Raw genomic sequence first — 14,597 nt, forward strand, 5'->3', positions numbered from 1 at the left:
ACCAGGGCATAAACGCAGGTTTCAATATTCATGGTTTAAGCAATATCCATCTTGGTTGGAATATTCTGTGAGCAAAGATTGTGCCTATTGCTTTGTTTGCTTTCTTTTTAGTAGCAATTTGAATAAGAGATCTGGATTTGATGTCTTCACTGTACAAGGTTATTCTGATTGGAAAAGAGTGCGTAATGGAAAGAAATGTGCATTTCTAACTCATGTTGGCTCTAGTCCTTGTTCTGATCATAACAATGCTTTGAGATCTTGTCAGGATTTGTTGAACCAATCTGGGCATGTGGAAAACATCATCAATGTGCACACCAATGAAGAAAGAGAAAAGAATCGCTTAAGGTTAAAAGTTTCAGTTGCTGCTGTCAGATGGCTTACTTTTCAAGGTTGTGCTTTTCGAGGTCATAATGAGTCAATTCAGTCAAGGAATCGGGGGAATTTTCTGCAGTTAGTGAAACTTTTGGCTGAATTCAATCCTGAAGTTGAAAAGGTTGTCATGGAAAATGCTCCAGGTAATTCTAAATACACTTCGCCTGATATTCAAAAAGAAATTTTGAGTATTTATGCTGTTGCAGTACGTAAGCATATCCGAGATGAAATTGGAGACTCTAAGTTCTCTATCATTGTTGATGAAACTTGTGATGTTGCAAAAAGAGAGCAAATGACTTTAGTGCTTAGATTTGTTGATGGAGCTGGAGTTTTGCAGGAAAGGTTTTTTGATGTAATACATGTCAAAAACACTAAAGCTATAACGTTGAAGGATGAATTATGTTCTGTTCTACGCAATCATTCTTTGGATATTAAGAATCTTCGAGGTCAAGGATATGATGGGAGCAGTAATATGAAGGGAGAATTGAATGGATTGCAAGCTCTTTTTCTTCAGAGAATGTCCTTATGCTTATTATGTGCATTGTTATGCTCACCGTTTACAGCTTGCTCTAGTTGCTGCTTCAAATGATGTGGTTCCAGTGTGTCAGTTTTTTCAGAAACTTTTGTTCATTGTGAACACTGTGGACTCATCTGCAAAACGTCATGATGAACTCCGAGACTCTCAAGTAATTGAGCTAGCTCACTTATTAGCTATTGGTGAACTTGAAACAGGTCAAGGAGCAAATCAGGTTGGTTCACTCCAACGACCAGGTGACACTAGGTGGGGTTCTCACCTAAATTCTATTTCTAGCCTTATGAATATGTTTAATGCAGTAAGTTCTGTTCTTCAAAATATTGCTGCTGATGGATCATCTGGTTCAATTCGTGCTGATGGAGATACTGCTTTTGGTTATCTTGTGTCTTTTGAGTTTGTGTTTATCTTGTGCTTGATGAAGGAAGTATTGGGAATTACAGATATGCTTTGTCAAGCATTACAAACGAAGACACAGGATATAGTAAATGCTATTCGTATAGTAGCATCTACAAAACAACTTCTCCAAAATATGAGGGAAGATGGATGGAACTGTTTTTTCATGAAAGTTAAAGAGTTCTGTGAAGAGCATGACATTGATGTTCCAGATATGGAACAAACTTATATTCTACGTGGTGGACGTGCACGTCGGCAGCCTGATCATTTTACCAATGAACGATTCTTTCGAATTGAAGTTTTCTTGGTTACAATAGATACTCAGTTACAGGAATTGAATTACAAGTTCAATGAGAAGGTAATGGATCTTTTATCTATTATGGCTACTTTAGTTCCGAGAAATGAGTTTAGATCCTTTAATGCTGGAGAGATATGCAAAATGGTGGAAAAATACTATCCAGAGGATTTCAGCCTACAAGATAGGTATGTGCTAGAGAATCAGTTGAATCATTTTGTTTTGGATATTTCTCAAGATGCTGAGTTGAGAAAGATTGGGACAATTACAGAGTTGTGTCGATGTTTGGTTGAAACTAGTAGACATACTGCTTATAACTTGGTTGACAGATTGCTTCGTCTACTTGTTACTCTTCCAGTTTCCACAGCTAGTGCTGAGCGAGCATTTTCTGCTTTGAAGATTATTAAGACAAGATTACGCAGTAAGATGGAAGATGAGTTTCTTAGCAATAGTTTGCTTGTATACATAGAAGGTGGAATTGCAGAGAAATATGATTATGATGATATAATTCAAGACTTCAAGAATTTGAAGACACGAAGAGCTGATCTTTAAGCATTTCTTAGATAATTGTTTACTTTTTATTATAATCTAAATATATTTATTATTTTTTATCAATTTGTTAAAAAAAATTTGGCCCACCCTTCGGAAGAATCCTGGCTCCGCCCCTGGTTTAAGTCTATAATTTTTATTTTGATAATTTAGATATTCAAATTTTGTTATTTTAGAGGTGGATAATTTTTTTTTATTCATTTATTGAGTAAATTTAAAAGTGTTTGGGGTAATTCATCTTAATAGTCAACTTGTATAGTTAAAAATCTACTATAAAATTTATCGTTGCTCTAAGTTGTATTTTGAACTATGATACTTATAAATCCATCAAACACCTTGTTGCTTAGCATGCTCGGGTAGTTTACAACTGCTACTACAAAGAAGGGGGCGGGGGTAGTTTGGGAAATGCATTTCGAATAATAACACTAATTGAAAATTTTAAAATCTTGAGGTGTGTTTTCAATGGCTTGAGAGTAAGGGTTGGGGGATGGTATTTTCGGCCGTCCCACTATTAATCCTATAAACTTATCGGGCCTGTACAAGCCGAAGAAGGATACAAAAGCTTCTCGAATGTTCCTCTCAATTTCCCTTCCCTTCCTGCGCCGACCCAAGCGATCCCCTTCGTTACCCTGCTACTAGCCCACGACTACTTCCTCTCGCCGGAATCCGCCAAAGCTATGAAGCGCTCCGCCGAAGAACACGACCGCAAGCTCCCCTCCTCCACTGCCGACGCCAAGCCCGTCTTCATCACCAAAGCCGAGCGGCAGCGCCTCGCCCTTCAGCGGCGAGAGGAGGCCGTGGCCGAGCAGCGACGCGCCGCCCTCGAACTACTCCAGCAGAACCACAACGAAGCCCCCAAGCCCCCTGAAGACCCCTTGCCTCCCTCCGACTCCAGCCAACGCCGTGACCACGAACGCGACCGGGACCGGGACCGGGATCGCGACCGCGACCGCGACCGCGACCGGGAACGGGATCGGGTCCGGGACAGAGATCGTGATAGGGATACGGATAGGGATAGGGATCGGCAGCGGGAGCGGGAGCGCGACCGCGAGCGAGAACGAGATCGCGATCGACGCTCCCGCGACCGAGACCGGGAGCGCGAGGACGAGGCCCGTGCTCGAGAGCAGGCGCGCTCGGAGAAGCAAGCGGAGCGTGAGAAGACAAAAGAACTGGATGCCATCAAGGAGCAGTATCTAGGATCCAAGAAACCGAAGAAGAGGGTTATCAAGCCGAGTGAGAAATTCCGCTTCTCCTTTGGCTGGGAGGACACCGAGGATACCTCCCGGGACATGAACGCCCTCTACCAGAATCCCCATGAGGCGCGTCTGCTGTTTGGGCGCGGCTTCATCGCGGGCATGGACCGTCGGGAGCAGAAGAAGCAGGCCGCACGCCACGAGAAAGAGACACGGGAGGAAATCCGGCGCAAGGAGGGCCTTGAAGAGCTTCCTGAGGAGGCTGCTGCCCAGAGGAAGAAAGAAGCCGCTGCCGACAACTATGATTCCTTTGATATGCGTGTCGATCGCCACTGGACTGAGAAGAAGCTCGAGGAAATGACAGAACGAGACTGGCGTATCTTCCGTGAGGACTTCAATATCTCCTTCAAGGGGTCACGGATCCCGCGGCCTATGCGAAGCTGGAGTGAGAGCAAGCTCAGGCCCGAGCTTCTCAAAGCTATTGAAAAGGCGGGTTACAAGACCCCCTCCCCCATCCAGATGGCTGCCATCCCTCTTGGCCTCCAACAACGTGATGTGATTGGCATTGCAGAGACTGGGTCAGGCAAGACTGCAGCCTTTGTCCTCCCCATGCTTAGTTACATAACCAGGCTGCCACCCTTGACTGAGGAGAATGAAGCTGAGGGGCCTTATGCTGTTGTCCTGGCTCCTACACGTGAGCTTGCGCAGCAGATTGAGGATGAAACTGTTAAGTTTGCTCACTATCTAGGAATTAAAGTGGTATCCATTGTAGGTGGACAATATATTGAGGAACAAGGATTCAAGCTGGGGCAGGGATGTGAAGTAGTGATTGCAACACCTGGTCGTCTTCTTGATTGTCTGGAGAGGCGGTTTGCTGTGCTTAATCAGTGCAATTATGTGGTACTTGATGAAGCTGATCGGATGATTGACATGGGTTTTGAGGAACAGGTTATTGGCGTGTTGAACAAAATGCCTTCTAGCAATTTGAAGCCAGAGAATGAGGATGAGGAACTTGATGAGAAAAAGATATATCGTACTACATACATGTTTAGTGCGACCATGCCTCCAGCTGTGGAACGACTTGCTAGGAAATACTTGAGGAACCCTGTTGTTGTTACGATTGGCACAGCAGGCAAAACCACTGACCTCATCACGCAGCGTGTGATCATGATGAAGGAGTCTGAAAAGCTTCCAATGCTTCAGAAGCTTCTTGATGATCTTGGGGACAAGACAGCCATTGTTTTTTGCAACACTAAGAAGTCTGTTGATATAAGAGCCAAGGACCTGGACAGATTGGGCTACAGGGTGACCACACTTCATGGTGGGAAGTCCCAGGAGCAAAGGGAGATCAGCCTTGAGGGATTTAGGAATAGGAGGTTTAATGTTCTTGTAGCTACTGATGTTGCTGGACGTGGGATTGATATTCCTGATGTTGCTCATGTGATTAACTACGAAATGCCAAATCAAATTGACATGTATACACATCGTATTGGTCGTACAGGACGAGCTGGGAAGACAGGTTCTGCAACTGCATTTTTGACTCTAAATGACAGTGATGTATTCTATGATCTGAAGCAGATGCTGATTCAAAGCAATAGCCCAGTGCCACCAGAGCTGGCCAGACATGAGGCTTCGAAGTTTAAGCCTGGGAGTATTCCTGACAGACCTCCTAGACGCAACGAGACTCTTTTTTCTCATTGAGAGATATTGCATATGCTGTTTATTGTGGTGGTTCTCGAGGGTGTTCGAAAATTTGACTCAATTGAACTTGATGACTTTTCTTTTCTAGTATTGAGGACTTCATCTAGGGTCATCTTTCATCTGGTAGAAAGCATCAAGATTGTGTATCAAGGTACTTCTTTTCCAATTAGTCTGTCTTGACAGCCAAAATGTTGGTTTTATTTAGATTAAGGTTGAAACATCATTTGAATTACATGTACTTGTGCTGTTAAAGTTTCTTCTAATTGATCTATATATTATGGTCAGTAGACTATGCTCAGATGAGAAGATTTTATCTAACTTCTTAATGCTGATTATGACATTTATTATACCTGATTTTAGATTAAATTTTAGGCAAATCTAATTTCCTTCAATTTCTCTCAAATTAAATATGGTAGACTGTGGTAGGGAAGAATAACTTCCTTTCAATGCTATGTTTTAGTAATCTATAGAGATGTCATACATTCGATTGCCCATCATATGACATGGTTGTAGGTTTTCATGTTATCATCACAAAGAGTGCATGTGGGATTACATAATATGTCTGTTTGAGTACCTCTCTTTAATTGTGAGCCTATTGTTTAGCAACAGCCAAATTATAAAGGAAAAACCAGGTGTATGCCCTTTGAACCAAATTTAGAAAGCCCAGCATATACCCTCCTCTTCTTAGCACTTGATGATATAATCATAAGCAGATTTAGAGTAAAGAGACATTTACCATGAGCTCCCAGATCAACACTTAATGCTAGGGTTGCTTATCATGCGAGAATATATTTTATTCCAGAGATCAGGATATGCATAATTATGCCTAAGTTTTACTGAATTGTATCTGAAACAAGGATCCCAACCACTCATGCAGCAATTCCACCCCCTTTGTATCTTTCTCGAAGCAAAATTGAAAAGGTTTACACATCCATAAGAAAATGTTGTATTCCCTCCATGTGCAAATTATCTAGCCACAATCTTCTAGCAAGTCCATCCCTCACAATATTCTTTATACAAGGATAGCTAGATGCATGATGGATAGAACTTGAAATTACAAGGACCTACAGGATTCAGGCATTGTGACCATAGGAAAAACCAATCACTGAAGGGTTCCAAGGTCTCTCACCGTCAGCCAACTCATCTTTAGAAGCAGAAATGCATAAACAACCAGCCAAATATATGGGATGGCCATATAAAGATATCCAGGAAGTGTTCATCAACACATTCTCATGCTCACCATCGTATCCAGTAGCCACCTTAGCCACAGATAGGAGTGACAATTTGGGTTGACGGGCCATAACATGGGTTGTGTCTCATCCAAACCCGACCTGGATATCATTAATAAATGAGTCAAAATTCCCAGCCCACACATGCCCTATCTATAGATGGATTGATCCTTTTATGACTTAGTTAATTAAATGGGTTAGTCAGATCATAAATGAGGCTTGGTATGACTCGTTTAAAAAACTTTGACAAAATTTAAATACAAAATACATTCTAATTATACAAAAAATATGAAATATAATCTATACAAGCTTATATTAGAATTCATTTGTTATTATATAACATATATATTAGATTATTTATTTACAATTAACTAATATAATGAATTAGGTACTTATATATTTATAAATGGGTCATAAACGGGTTAACCCATTTATGACTAGACCACCTGGACATATTTAGTTCAAACCCAAACTTGGAAAAATGTAGGTGGTCTAGTGTAAAACCCGTCCCGACTATTACCACCACCTCTTTCCCCTTTTTTCATGCATCCCTCACCTGAATCTTGGGTAAAATTCCCAGTCAGATGATAAAAGGAAGACAGCAAACCAGGTACACAAAAAAGCCCTGGACATATCAAATATAACAGCTTATCTGGGTGAAACCAGATTAAATCCAGACTCAAGAAGGGGGAAAGTTCCGAAAAACAAAGTATGATGCTTTCAAGGATGCTTTGAACTGAGAATACACCTTGAGAAGCATGTGATTGAAGCAACTGTATATAACGTGTGTAAAGAAAAGCAGGCTTTGGGCAGCAGCCAAATCCTGACTTCAACCTTGGACTATCTTCCTATTTTTCCTGATCTTTGAAACTTCCAGCTTAGTCATTCAATCCATACAACCAGCTTACTCCATTACCAATAACCTACAATCCCAATTCACCTTGGTCGAGTTGTCAACCAGCACTTGAGCCAAATCTGCGACTTTTGAAATCCAATCAGTTCGGATGAGGTAATCTCCATTACTAACTCAACTTGCCTGAATTCTCCATTATCAACTCAACAAATTCCCACCCAAGGTCCAAGCTAGACTATGAAAGCTAGTAAACTTACATGATCTATTATAGTTGTTACCATGATACTTCTCGATTGGCACTATGATAGTTGACAGTTACTGCCAAGAAGGCCATCTTGTTGCTGAGAACTAGTCATGCTTTTGGAGGTTTCTCAAAAACTTGGACTGAAGAAACTTGATGACAAAGTTCTGGCTGAGAGCTCCAGAGGCTGTCAAGTTAGGATTGGCCCAAGAAACAAGTTTCATCATTATGAAATCCTCAAGGAAAAAATTCATGTAGTATGATTAATTCCTCAAGTTGATGCTTTCTAAATTCGAGTCATGTGTTGAGGTTTTTTGGTTACTTGTTAATGTTGGAAATCCTATCTTTCCTCACTTGTTAGATATTCTTGTAGATAGCCCAAAAGATAATGCTGGTTTAGGCTTGGATTGATCAAGTTCACTTTGGTTAATATTTTGTTCTTGTTAAAAGTAATTCTTGTTAGGAGCGCATATCTCTGTAGGCAAACTTTTTCTCATAAACCTGTCTGCTTATAGGGGAATATACATGCATTCTACTTCATGGCAAATGCAAGTTGGAGTAGAATACCTGATGTATGTATGCATGTATATACGTGTGTGTTAGATATTCTTGTAGATAGCCCAAAAGATAATGCTGGTTTATGCTTGGATTGATCAAGTTCACTTTGGTTAATATTTTGTTCTTGTTAAAAGTAATTCTTGTTAGGAGCGCATACCTCTGTAGACAAACTTTTTCTCACAAGCCTGTCTGCTTATAGGGGAATATACATGCGTTCTATTTCACGGCAAATGCAAGTTGGAGTAGATACCTGATGGATGTATGTATGTACGTGTGTTAGATATTCTTGTAGATAGCCCAAAAGATAATGCTGGTTTATGCTTGGATTGATCATGTTCACTTTGGTCAATATTTTGTTCTGGTTAAAAGTAATCCTTGTTAGGAGCGCATATCTCTGTAGACAAACTTTTTCTCATAAACCTGTGCTTATCGGGGAATATACATGCATTCTACTTCATGGCAAATGCAAGTTGGAGTAGAATACCTGATGTATGCATGTATATACGTGTGTGTGTGCGTGCGCATGTGTGGCAACTGCAGTATAAGTTTCTGCATGCTCATAAAACATCAACATAAGTCAATAAGACTACTTTTAACAAGCTTGTTTTTCTGTGAACATCTAGATCATTAACTATAATACAGAGTCACTATGGTAACGGTCAAGGGGGATTCCTTAGTATAAGTTTCTGCATGCTCATAAAACATCAAGATAAGTCTAAGACTACTTCTAACAAGCTTGTTTTTCTGTGAACATCTAGATCATTAACTATTTGATTCAACAAATTAATACAGAGTCACTATGGTAACAGTCAAGGGGGATTCCTTACAGCAAATTTACCCAACTTGTTAGCTACTTCATTTCCTGTCCTATGGAAATTTCATGAAATAATTGAAACACGCCTGCTAAGCACAGTAGTACATCATTTATTAGGTTCTTAAAAATTAGAGAGCACGGTAGTTCTTGATGAATCTTCTAGCCCATGTTTCATTCAGCAGGTTAGTCTTTTTTCTTTTTTCCAAAACCTACCACAGCCTATACATTTCTGGTTGTCTCTAGAGTATCCACAGCTGCACCAATAACAAATATCGGCATACCAGATGCATCACAGGACGGCAATACTCTTTCCCTTCGCATCAGCATTTCCGAGTCTTTCCTCACCTTTGCAACATCTTCCTCTACCTTTTTCACTTTTTTGTGTTTATTTTCCACACTTTGTATAGTCAATCTTACTGTCATTTTCTTTGTTGATATTAAGCATTGCCTCTATTCCCTTACCTCTTTGCATCATTTCATTGCAAGTTTTGCAATCAAAGTTGACATTAACAGTCTTTCTGACTCATTCCTGCTAGTTCGTTCTTGCTGCCAACTCAACTTATTCCAAATACTTTTCTCCTGAAACCTGTAGTTGATTGTTCTTTCTGATTCACACTGAGGAGAACATTATTGAAGAAACACATGCTATGAATCCTCCTTTAACAACTGCAATGGGCATGGTCAGCTTTAAATTTGCACCAGGTTGCCAATATTCCTGAATTAGGTAGACTCGTTAGTTTCCAGAGAAAAAAAATTAACCTTTGGAGAAAGAGAGTCATACAAAATATATCAAACATTCTAAAATGCAAATCAACACTTGGATTCAACCTTCTCTGTGTTTTGCTACGTCTTTTGTGTCTTCATATTTTGTATGACATGAATTAACATAGCCTTGCACTGATTCTCCAATCCTATCAAGAGAAAATAGTGATTTTATTCTACAAGATTTTTGTTGTTTCTGGTTTCTTCAAAGTCTTTTGGGTTACTTGTCTAGGGAATTTCATTGATTTTAAAAATGCAATTTGTCAGTGTTGCTAGGATTGTCATCTAAGAATGCATGAGGCTTGTGTGATTGTATTATTCATGGTCTTCTATTTATGTTTCTTCATGTAGCTACTGCATTGGTCTTTGCTCATCTGTTATGAGTAAATGGTTCAAAATAAGAATATGCAGCTTATGTGTTAAGACAATAACAGAATATAAACTTCTAGCTTAATACCTGCTTATGATAATAGGTTTCATTTGTTAGCAATATTATTCTTTGTAAGTTAATCACCTTTTGCTTTCAAGATTCAAAGACATTTCTAATGTGGTAAATGTTTTTTTGGTTTGGGAGAAGCTTTAGTGAGTTGATATACTTTTAAAGCATCTCCTAGATCTTGTTTTTTCCCTTCACATATCTGTATAATTGCCCAATCAAATCATGTAGATGTAGTATCAGAAACTTAGTAGTGCAGTGAGAAAACTTCTAGTACTAAACTACTTTCTTGCTATTGTTTGTTAGGACAACAAGGCTTCTCCTGATCTTAGAGATGTTTCAGAAACTAGTTTTAAATAGGATAGAACTGCTGAGCAATGATAGCTATTAATGGTAGTCTGACTATCTTTTGGAGAGCCCCTTATTGTTTTGTCAGTTTCAGAACTCGAGTGCCCACTCATGAGAAATAAGTTCAATTCATGGATGGCATGAACTCATGGCATGAAATTTCTTTCTGATCCAATATTTTCGGTTTGAGAAAATAAACCATGAGATTGGTAACTGCATTGCATGGATGAAGTTGCTGTTATTTGAGAACAAAAAACAAAAGTCATCACACAAGAAGGGGCATGTATGACGTTAATTTGTTTACTTTTTTCTTGAAGAAAGCAGGAGATCCTCATAGTTGAACTGCATTATGCTCTCATTTGAAACACGTTTCTTTGAAATTAAACCACTCTTCGACAATGAAAGAGGCTTCTAGCCATCTTGAAATAGTTAAATATGTAATAATTCTCAATGGAAGTGTTTTTGATTCCTGAACTGCACTACCCTTTCAGAAATCTGCAGGTTGATATCATTGTGTTTTGCCAATTATTTGAGATGGTTTCGAGGTCAGCAGCCTCTTGCTTCTGTATTGTTTCTAGAGTTATTTCCTTATTTTTTTTCCTTGCTTCTAAAGATACCTATGTTTTCAAGATCACAGCTCTTTGGAACAATTATGGCTTCCTTTTGCTTGATAAGATCTTGTTTACAAGTGGTCTTGAATTCTTCGCCCTCAATTCTTCAAATTGCCTACATGAGCCTTCACTCCCTTCAAGCAAAAGGTGAACATGAACCTTAACATGTGTTTTCTACTATTGGTCCTTCATAGTTTTTCACGTGTTTATTTGTCAATAATTTATCACAATTTTACACTCTTCTATCACCTACAATTTTATGATCTACAAATTTAGTGCAAATTATCGATCTTTCTCAACTTTCACAAATTTATAATTTAAACGTTGATATAGGCCTATCCAATCAATGAATTCAGTTAATTGGTTTGATATACGGTTCAAACAATTGATTCAACTATCTAACTGGTTAATCAATGACATGAAACTTGTTCTATTATGATTTTTATAACATACCTATGCGTGAAAAGATAGGCCTTCATCATGGGATTTTTCTGAAAAAAAGAGGAATGGGTTGTTTTTATCAAATTCATATGATATAATGAAACATGTGATTCTTTTTTAAACATCCATTTTGTTCTCTATCCTCATATTTGAAAACATTCCTACTTAAGTTCACTGGCGGTTCTTTATCCGCCGGGTCCGCTTCCTGCCGCGCCGACGCGACGCCGCCAGCCTTTCCGGTCGATCAGGCGGCAGCCTGTGATCACCACCGAGGAGATGCCATCCACACCATTGGATTCCCCACCGGCGGCGAGGGCAGCGATCGCGCCGCGAGCAATGGAGGAGGGAGGGACGAGCCTCCTCCCAAACCTCTCTTTCCCCTTTATGAGCGTCCAAGATGAGGACGTCTCCGGCAGCAGGAGTGATTCGGTGGCTTCCACCGAGGAGCCGGAGGAGCGGCGAGTCCTCGTCCTGGACGATGACGACTACGGGATCCAGGAGGTCAGGGAGAAGCTGATGCTCCACCTACAAGAGGCGGCCGACCGTCTGAATCTGATGGTTCCGTTACTTCCCAAGGCACCGGCGCCGGCGCCGGATCCGGTGGCGAGTTCGGCTTCGGTCCCCGGGACCACCGCATCAGACGTGTCGGCGGCGCCTCATTGGAACCTGAGGACGAGGAGCGTGATCTTGGGGGCTCACGAGGACCAGGGGCGCGCGAGCAGGTTTACGCCGGCGACGGCGGAGACGCGGCTCCGGCCACGGAAGGCGGAGCGACCAAAGTGGCCCAAGTTCTCTCTCTCCCTCACGTGGGAGGAGATTGAGGAGGACCTCTACGCCATAACGGGCCGCCGGCCAAGAAAACGGCCGGCGGCGGTCCAAAAAAAGATCGATGTGGGTTTCTTCCTTTCCTTCTTCGTTCTTTCAATCTCAAGCGATTTGAAAAATAAAAAAAAACCAATCTTGGCAGATCTTGATCAATCTTTGATGCTTTTCCATTAAAGTTTCTTCCTTTCTTGCCGCAGCCCTTGTTCCCCGGCTCGCGGCTGTCGGAGATCACCGAAGACTCCTACAGGCTCCCCCATGAGAGGTAGCTAAAGATAGTAAAACCAAGAAAATCCCAATATTTTCTGCAAACTTTGTCGTTGAAATCTCCATTCTGGTTACTGACTCTGCGATTGCTCATTTTGTAGTTGTCGGAATTTTTTTGTTTTGGAAAAAAAGAGATTATTTGCAGTGGAAATCAATCATTTGAATGCATTGTTAGATGCAAAATGAGAAATATAAAATGCTATCTTGTATATTAAAGAACATGGTTAGTAATATCTATATCTTTGTCACTAGCCATAGCAGCCTTCATTGTCTTATTTGTAGATGTTGTCCATGGCAAACTTGAGAAAAGCATGACAATGAGTTCCAATTAGATTTGGGCACTAGGTGATGCTTAGACTTCATCATCCATGCTTCAATCATGACTTCTAGGGATAATGTACCTTCAGGCGAGAGAGCATAGAGTTCCAACATGAACTGATGGACCTTAACTCGATTTAAAATGAAGCCCTTCTACGGAAAACTTTGTATGAAAGCGAGCACGAGCAAGGGTAGGTTAACAACGAAATATGCTCTTTGTCCTTAGGTCAACCATGAACGTGAGCCAGGGGAGGTTAAGAACTAGTGTAAGTGAGTGAGGCAAGATCAACAATAATTGTGAGTTGAACCAAGGTTGACAAGGAACTATGAGGGTAAATTTTTATTTAGAATCTTTACTCATCATTTCATCACCTTCTCTCTCTATCTCTCTTCTATTTTTCGTCTATCCTTCCTTTCCCTCTTGTTTCTTTCCTCCATGGTAAATGGAGGAAGTTATTTTAAAGGCTAGATTAACAATTTGATTTGGTCAACAAATGCTCATTATTGTCCAAATGAACAAGTGCACATTGAGCAATTATAACTATCATCCAAAAAAAGAAGGTAGATGGTGTGTGAGAGGAAGAGTGTTAGAGATCATGAGGGATATTTGTAGTTAGAAACAATTAAATTGAGGCTTTTTTTATTGCAACATGACTAATCTCTTATTATATTTCCTTAGGTACTTTATCTCTTTTTTATATTGGAGCTACATGACTAATCTTAGATTTTAGTATATGTATGTTCTTTTATTGCAACCGTACCCACCCATTTTAAAATTATTATCTCTATATATTAACATTTATAAATATTATTTTTCTAATTATATTATGGTGTATGAAATATTCTTTTAGCATAAAGATTACATGACAATTATACAAGATTGTAAAACTTTTTTCAAAAGTGTGAGATGCACCGAGGTTGACAAGGAACTATAACGGTAAATCTCATAATTTTTGTTTATTTTCAACTTTTTCTTCTCCCTCTTTCTTTTAACGGGACAAGATTTTCCCTTTCATTTCATCACCTCATCTTTCTCATATTTCTCTCTATTCTTCCTTTCTCTCTTGCTTCTTTCCTCCCTCCATGGTAAACAAAGAGAGTTACGTCAAAGGTTAGACTAACAATCTGATTTTCCAATGACTCACTATTACATACTCATTATTGTTCGAGTCAATATATAAGTGCACACTGAGCAATTATAGCATATGGTAGATGGTATGTGAAAGGAAATATGAGAGATTAAGATGAATATTTGATCTTCGAGTAGTTATTATTGGTGCAATTGACTTTTGATTAAGATTGATTAAGTTCAAGTTGGATTTCAATATTTGATCAATATGTTTGATGATTGAGAGCAAGATGTTCAAGTGAAAGAAGAGATTGTGGTAGAAAGAGACTGTTGGTGAAATCAATCTCAGATTAAGTTGATCAAGATTGATTTGAGTGTGAACGATAGTCGAGCAAAAAGTAAAGTTAAAGTTGATCAGATACTTAGCTTGATAGTAGAAAAGTCTAAATAAATCATGGTTGATTGAATATTTGATAGTTTCAAAATATTTGATAGTTGCAAGTCCAATAAATAATTGGTAAGGGCAAAATCTAAGTGAATCATAGAAAATTGGACACTCTATATGAGAGGTAAAGTCCAAGCGGGTCATATATGACTGAACACTTTGCGTTTGGAAGTCTAATTGAGAGTTGGCAAAGGTGAAATCTAAGTGGATCATGAAGGATTGAACATTTGACATGAGACGTAAAGCCCAAGTGAGCCAAAATTGACTGGATATTTGACAATGGTGGAAGTCTTAATAGGTCATGAAGGATTAGATGTTAGACATGTGGAAGTGAAGTCCAAATAG

General features: G+C 39.6%; 3 protein-coding genes across 3 annotated transcripts; all 3 read left to right on the top strand.

The window, feature by feature from the left end:
- Positions 1-111: 111 nt before the first annotated feature.
- On the top strand, positions 112-2,147 carry LOC141817538 (uncharacterized; the record flags this gene model as incomplete). The annotated part of the gene is made up of 6 exons (XM_074705175.1): positions 112-178; positions 266-515; positions 579-714; positions 809-839; positions 936-1,143; positions 1,207-2,147. Coding segments are annotated over 6 exons (1,633 nt in total), but the record flags the coding sequence as incomplete, so codon positions are not given.
- A 568-nt stretch (positions 2,148-2,715) lies between these two features.
- On the top strand, positions 2,716-5,322 carry LOC141817536 (DEAD-box ATP-dependent RNA helicase 21). Its single transcript, XM_074705174.1, has one exon. It carries the CDS (start codon positions 2,822-2,824, stop codon positions 5,036-5,038), a length of 2,217 nt encoding a protein of 738 aa, XP_074561275.1. The 5' UTR covers positions 2,716-2,821; the 3' UTR covers positions 5,039-5,322.
- Positions 5,323-11,549: 6,227 nt separating this feature from the next.
- LOC141817535 (uncharacterized) lies at positions 11,550-12,484 on the top strand. Its single transcript, XM_074705173.1, has 2 exons — positions 11,550-12,222; positions 12,354-12,484. Exons 1-2 carry the CDS (start codon positions 11,608-11,610, stop codon positions 12,420-12,422), a joined length of 684 nt encoding a protein of 227 aa, XP_074561274.1. The 5' UTR covers positions 11,550-11,607; the 3' UTR covers positions 12,423-12,484.
- The last annotated feature ends 2,113 nt before the right edge of the window (positions 12,485-14,597 follow it).

Source organism: Curcuma longa, unplaced genomic scaffold (genome assembly GCF_044706935.1).
Source record: "Curcuma longa cultivar G26 ecotype Majalengka, Jawa Barat unplaced genomic scaffold, ITB_CL_G26_1.1 contig_20845, whole genome shotgun sequence".
In the NCBI taxonomy this organism is placed as follows: domain Eukaryota; kingdom Viridiplantae; phylum Streptophyta; class Magnoliopsida; order Zingiberales; family Zingiberaceae; genus Curcuma; species Curcuma longa.

Bases quoted from the DNA above. Each gene is read 5' to 3' on its own strand.
- LOC141817536 (XM_074705174.1), top strand. From the start codon at position 2,822: ATGAAGCGCTCCGCCGAAGAACACGACCGCAAGCTCCCCTCCTCCACT.
- LOC141817535 (XM_074705173.1), top strand. From the start codon at position 11,608: ATGCCATCCACACCATTGGATTCCCCACCGGCGGCGAGGGCAGCGATC. The intron at 12,223-12,353 runs GTGGGTTTCTTC...TTCTTGCCGCAG, and splicing joins CGGTCCAAAAAAAGATCGAT to CCCTTGTTCCCCGGCTCGCG.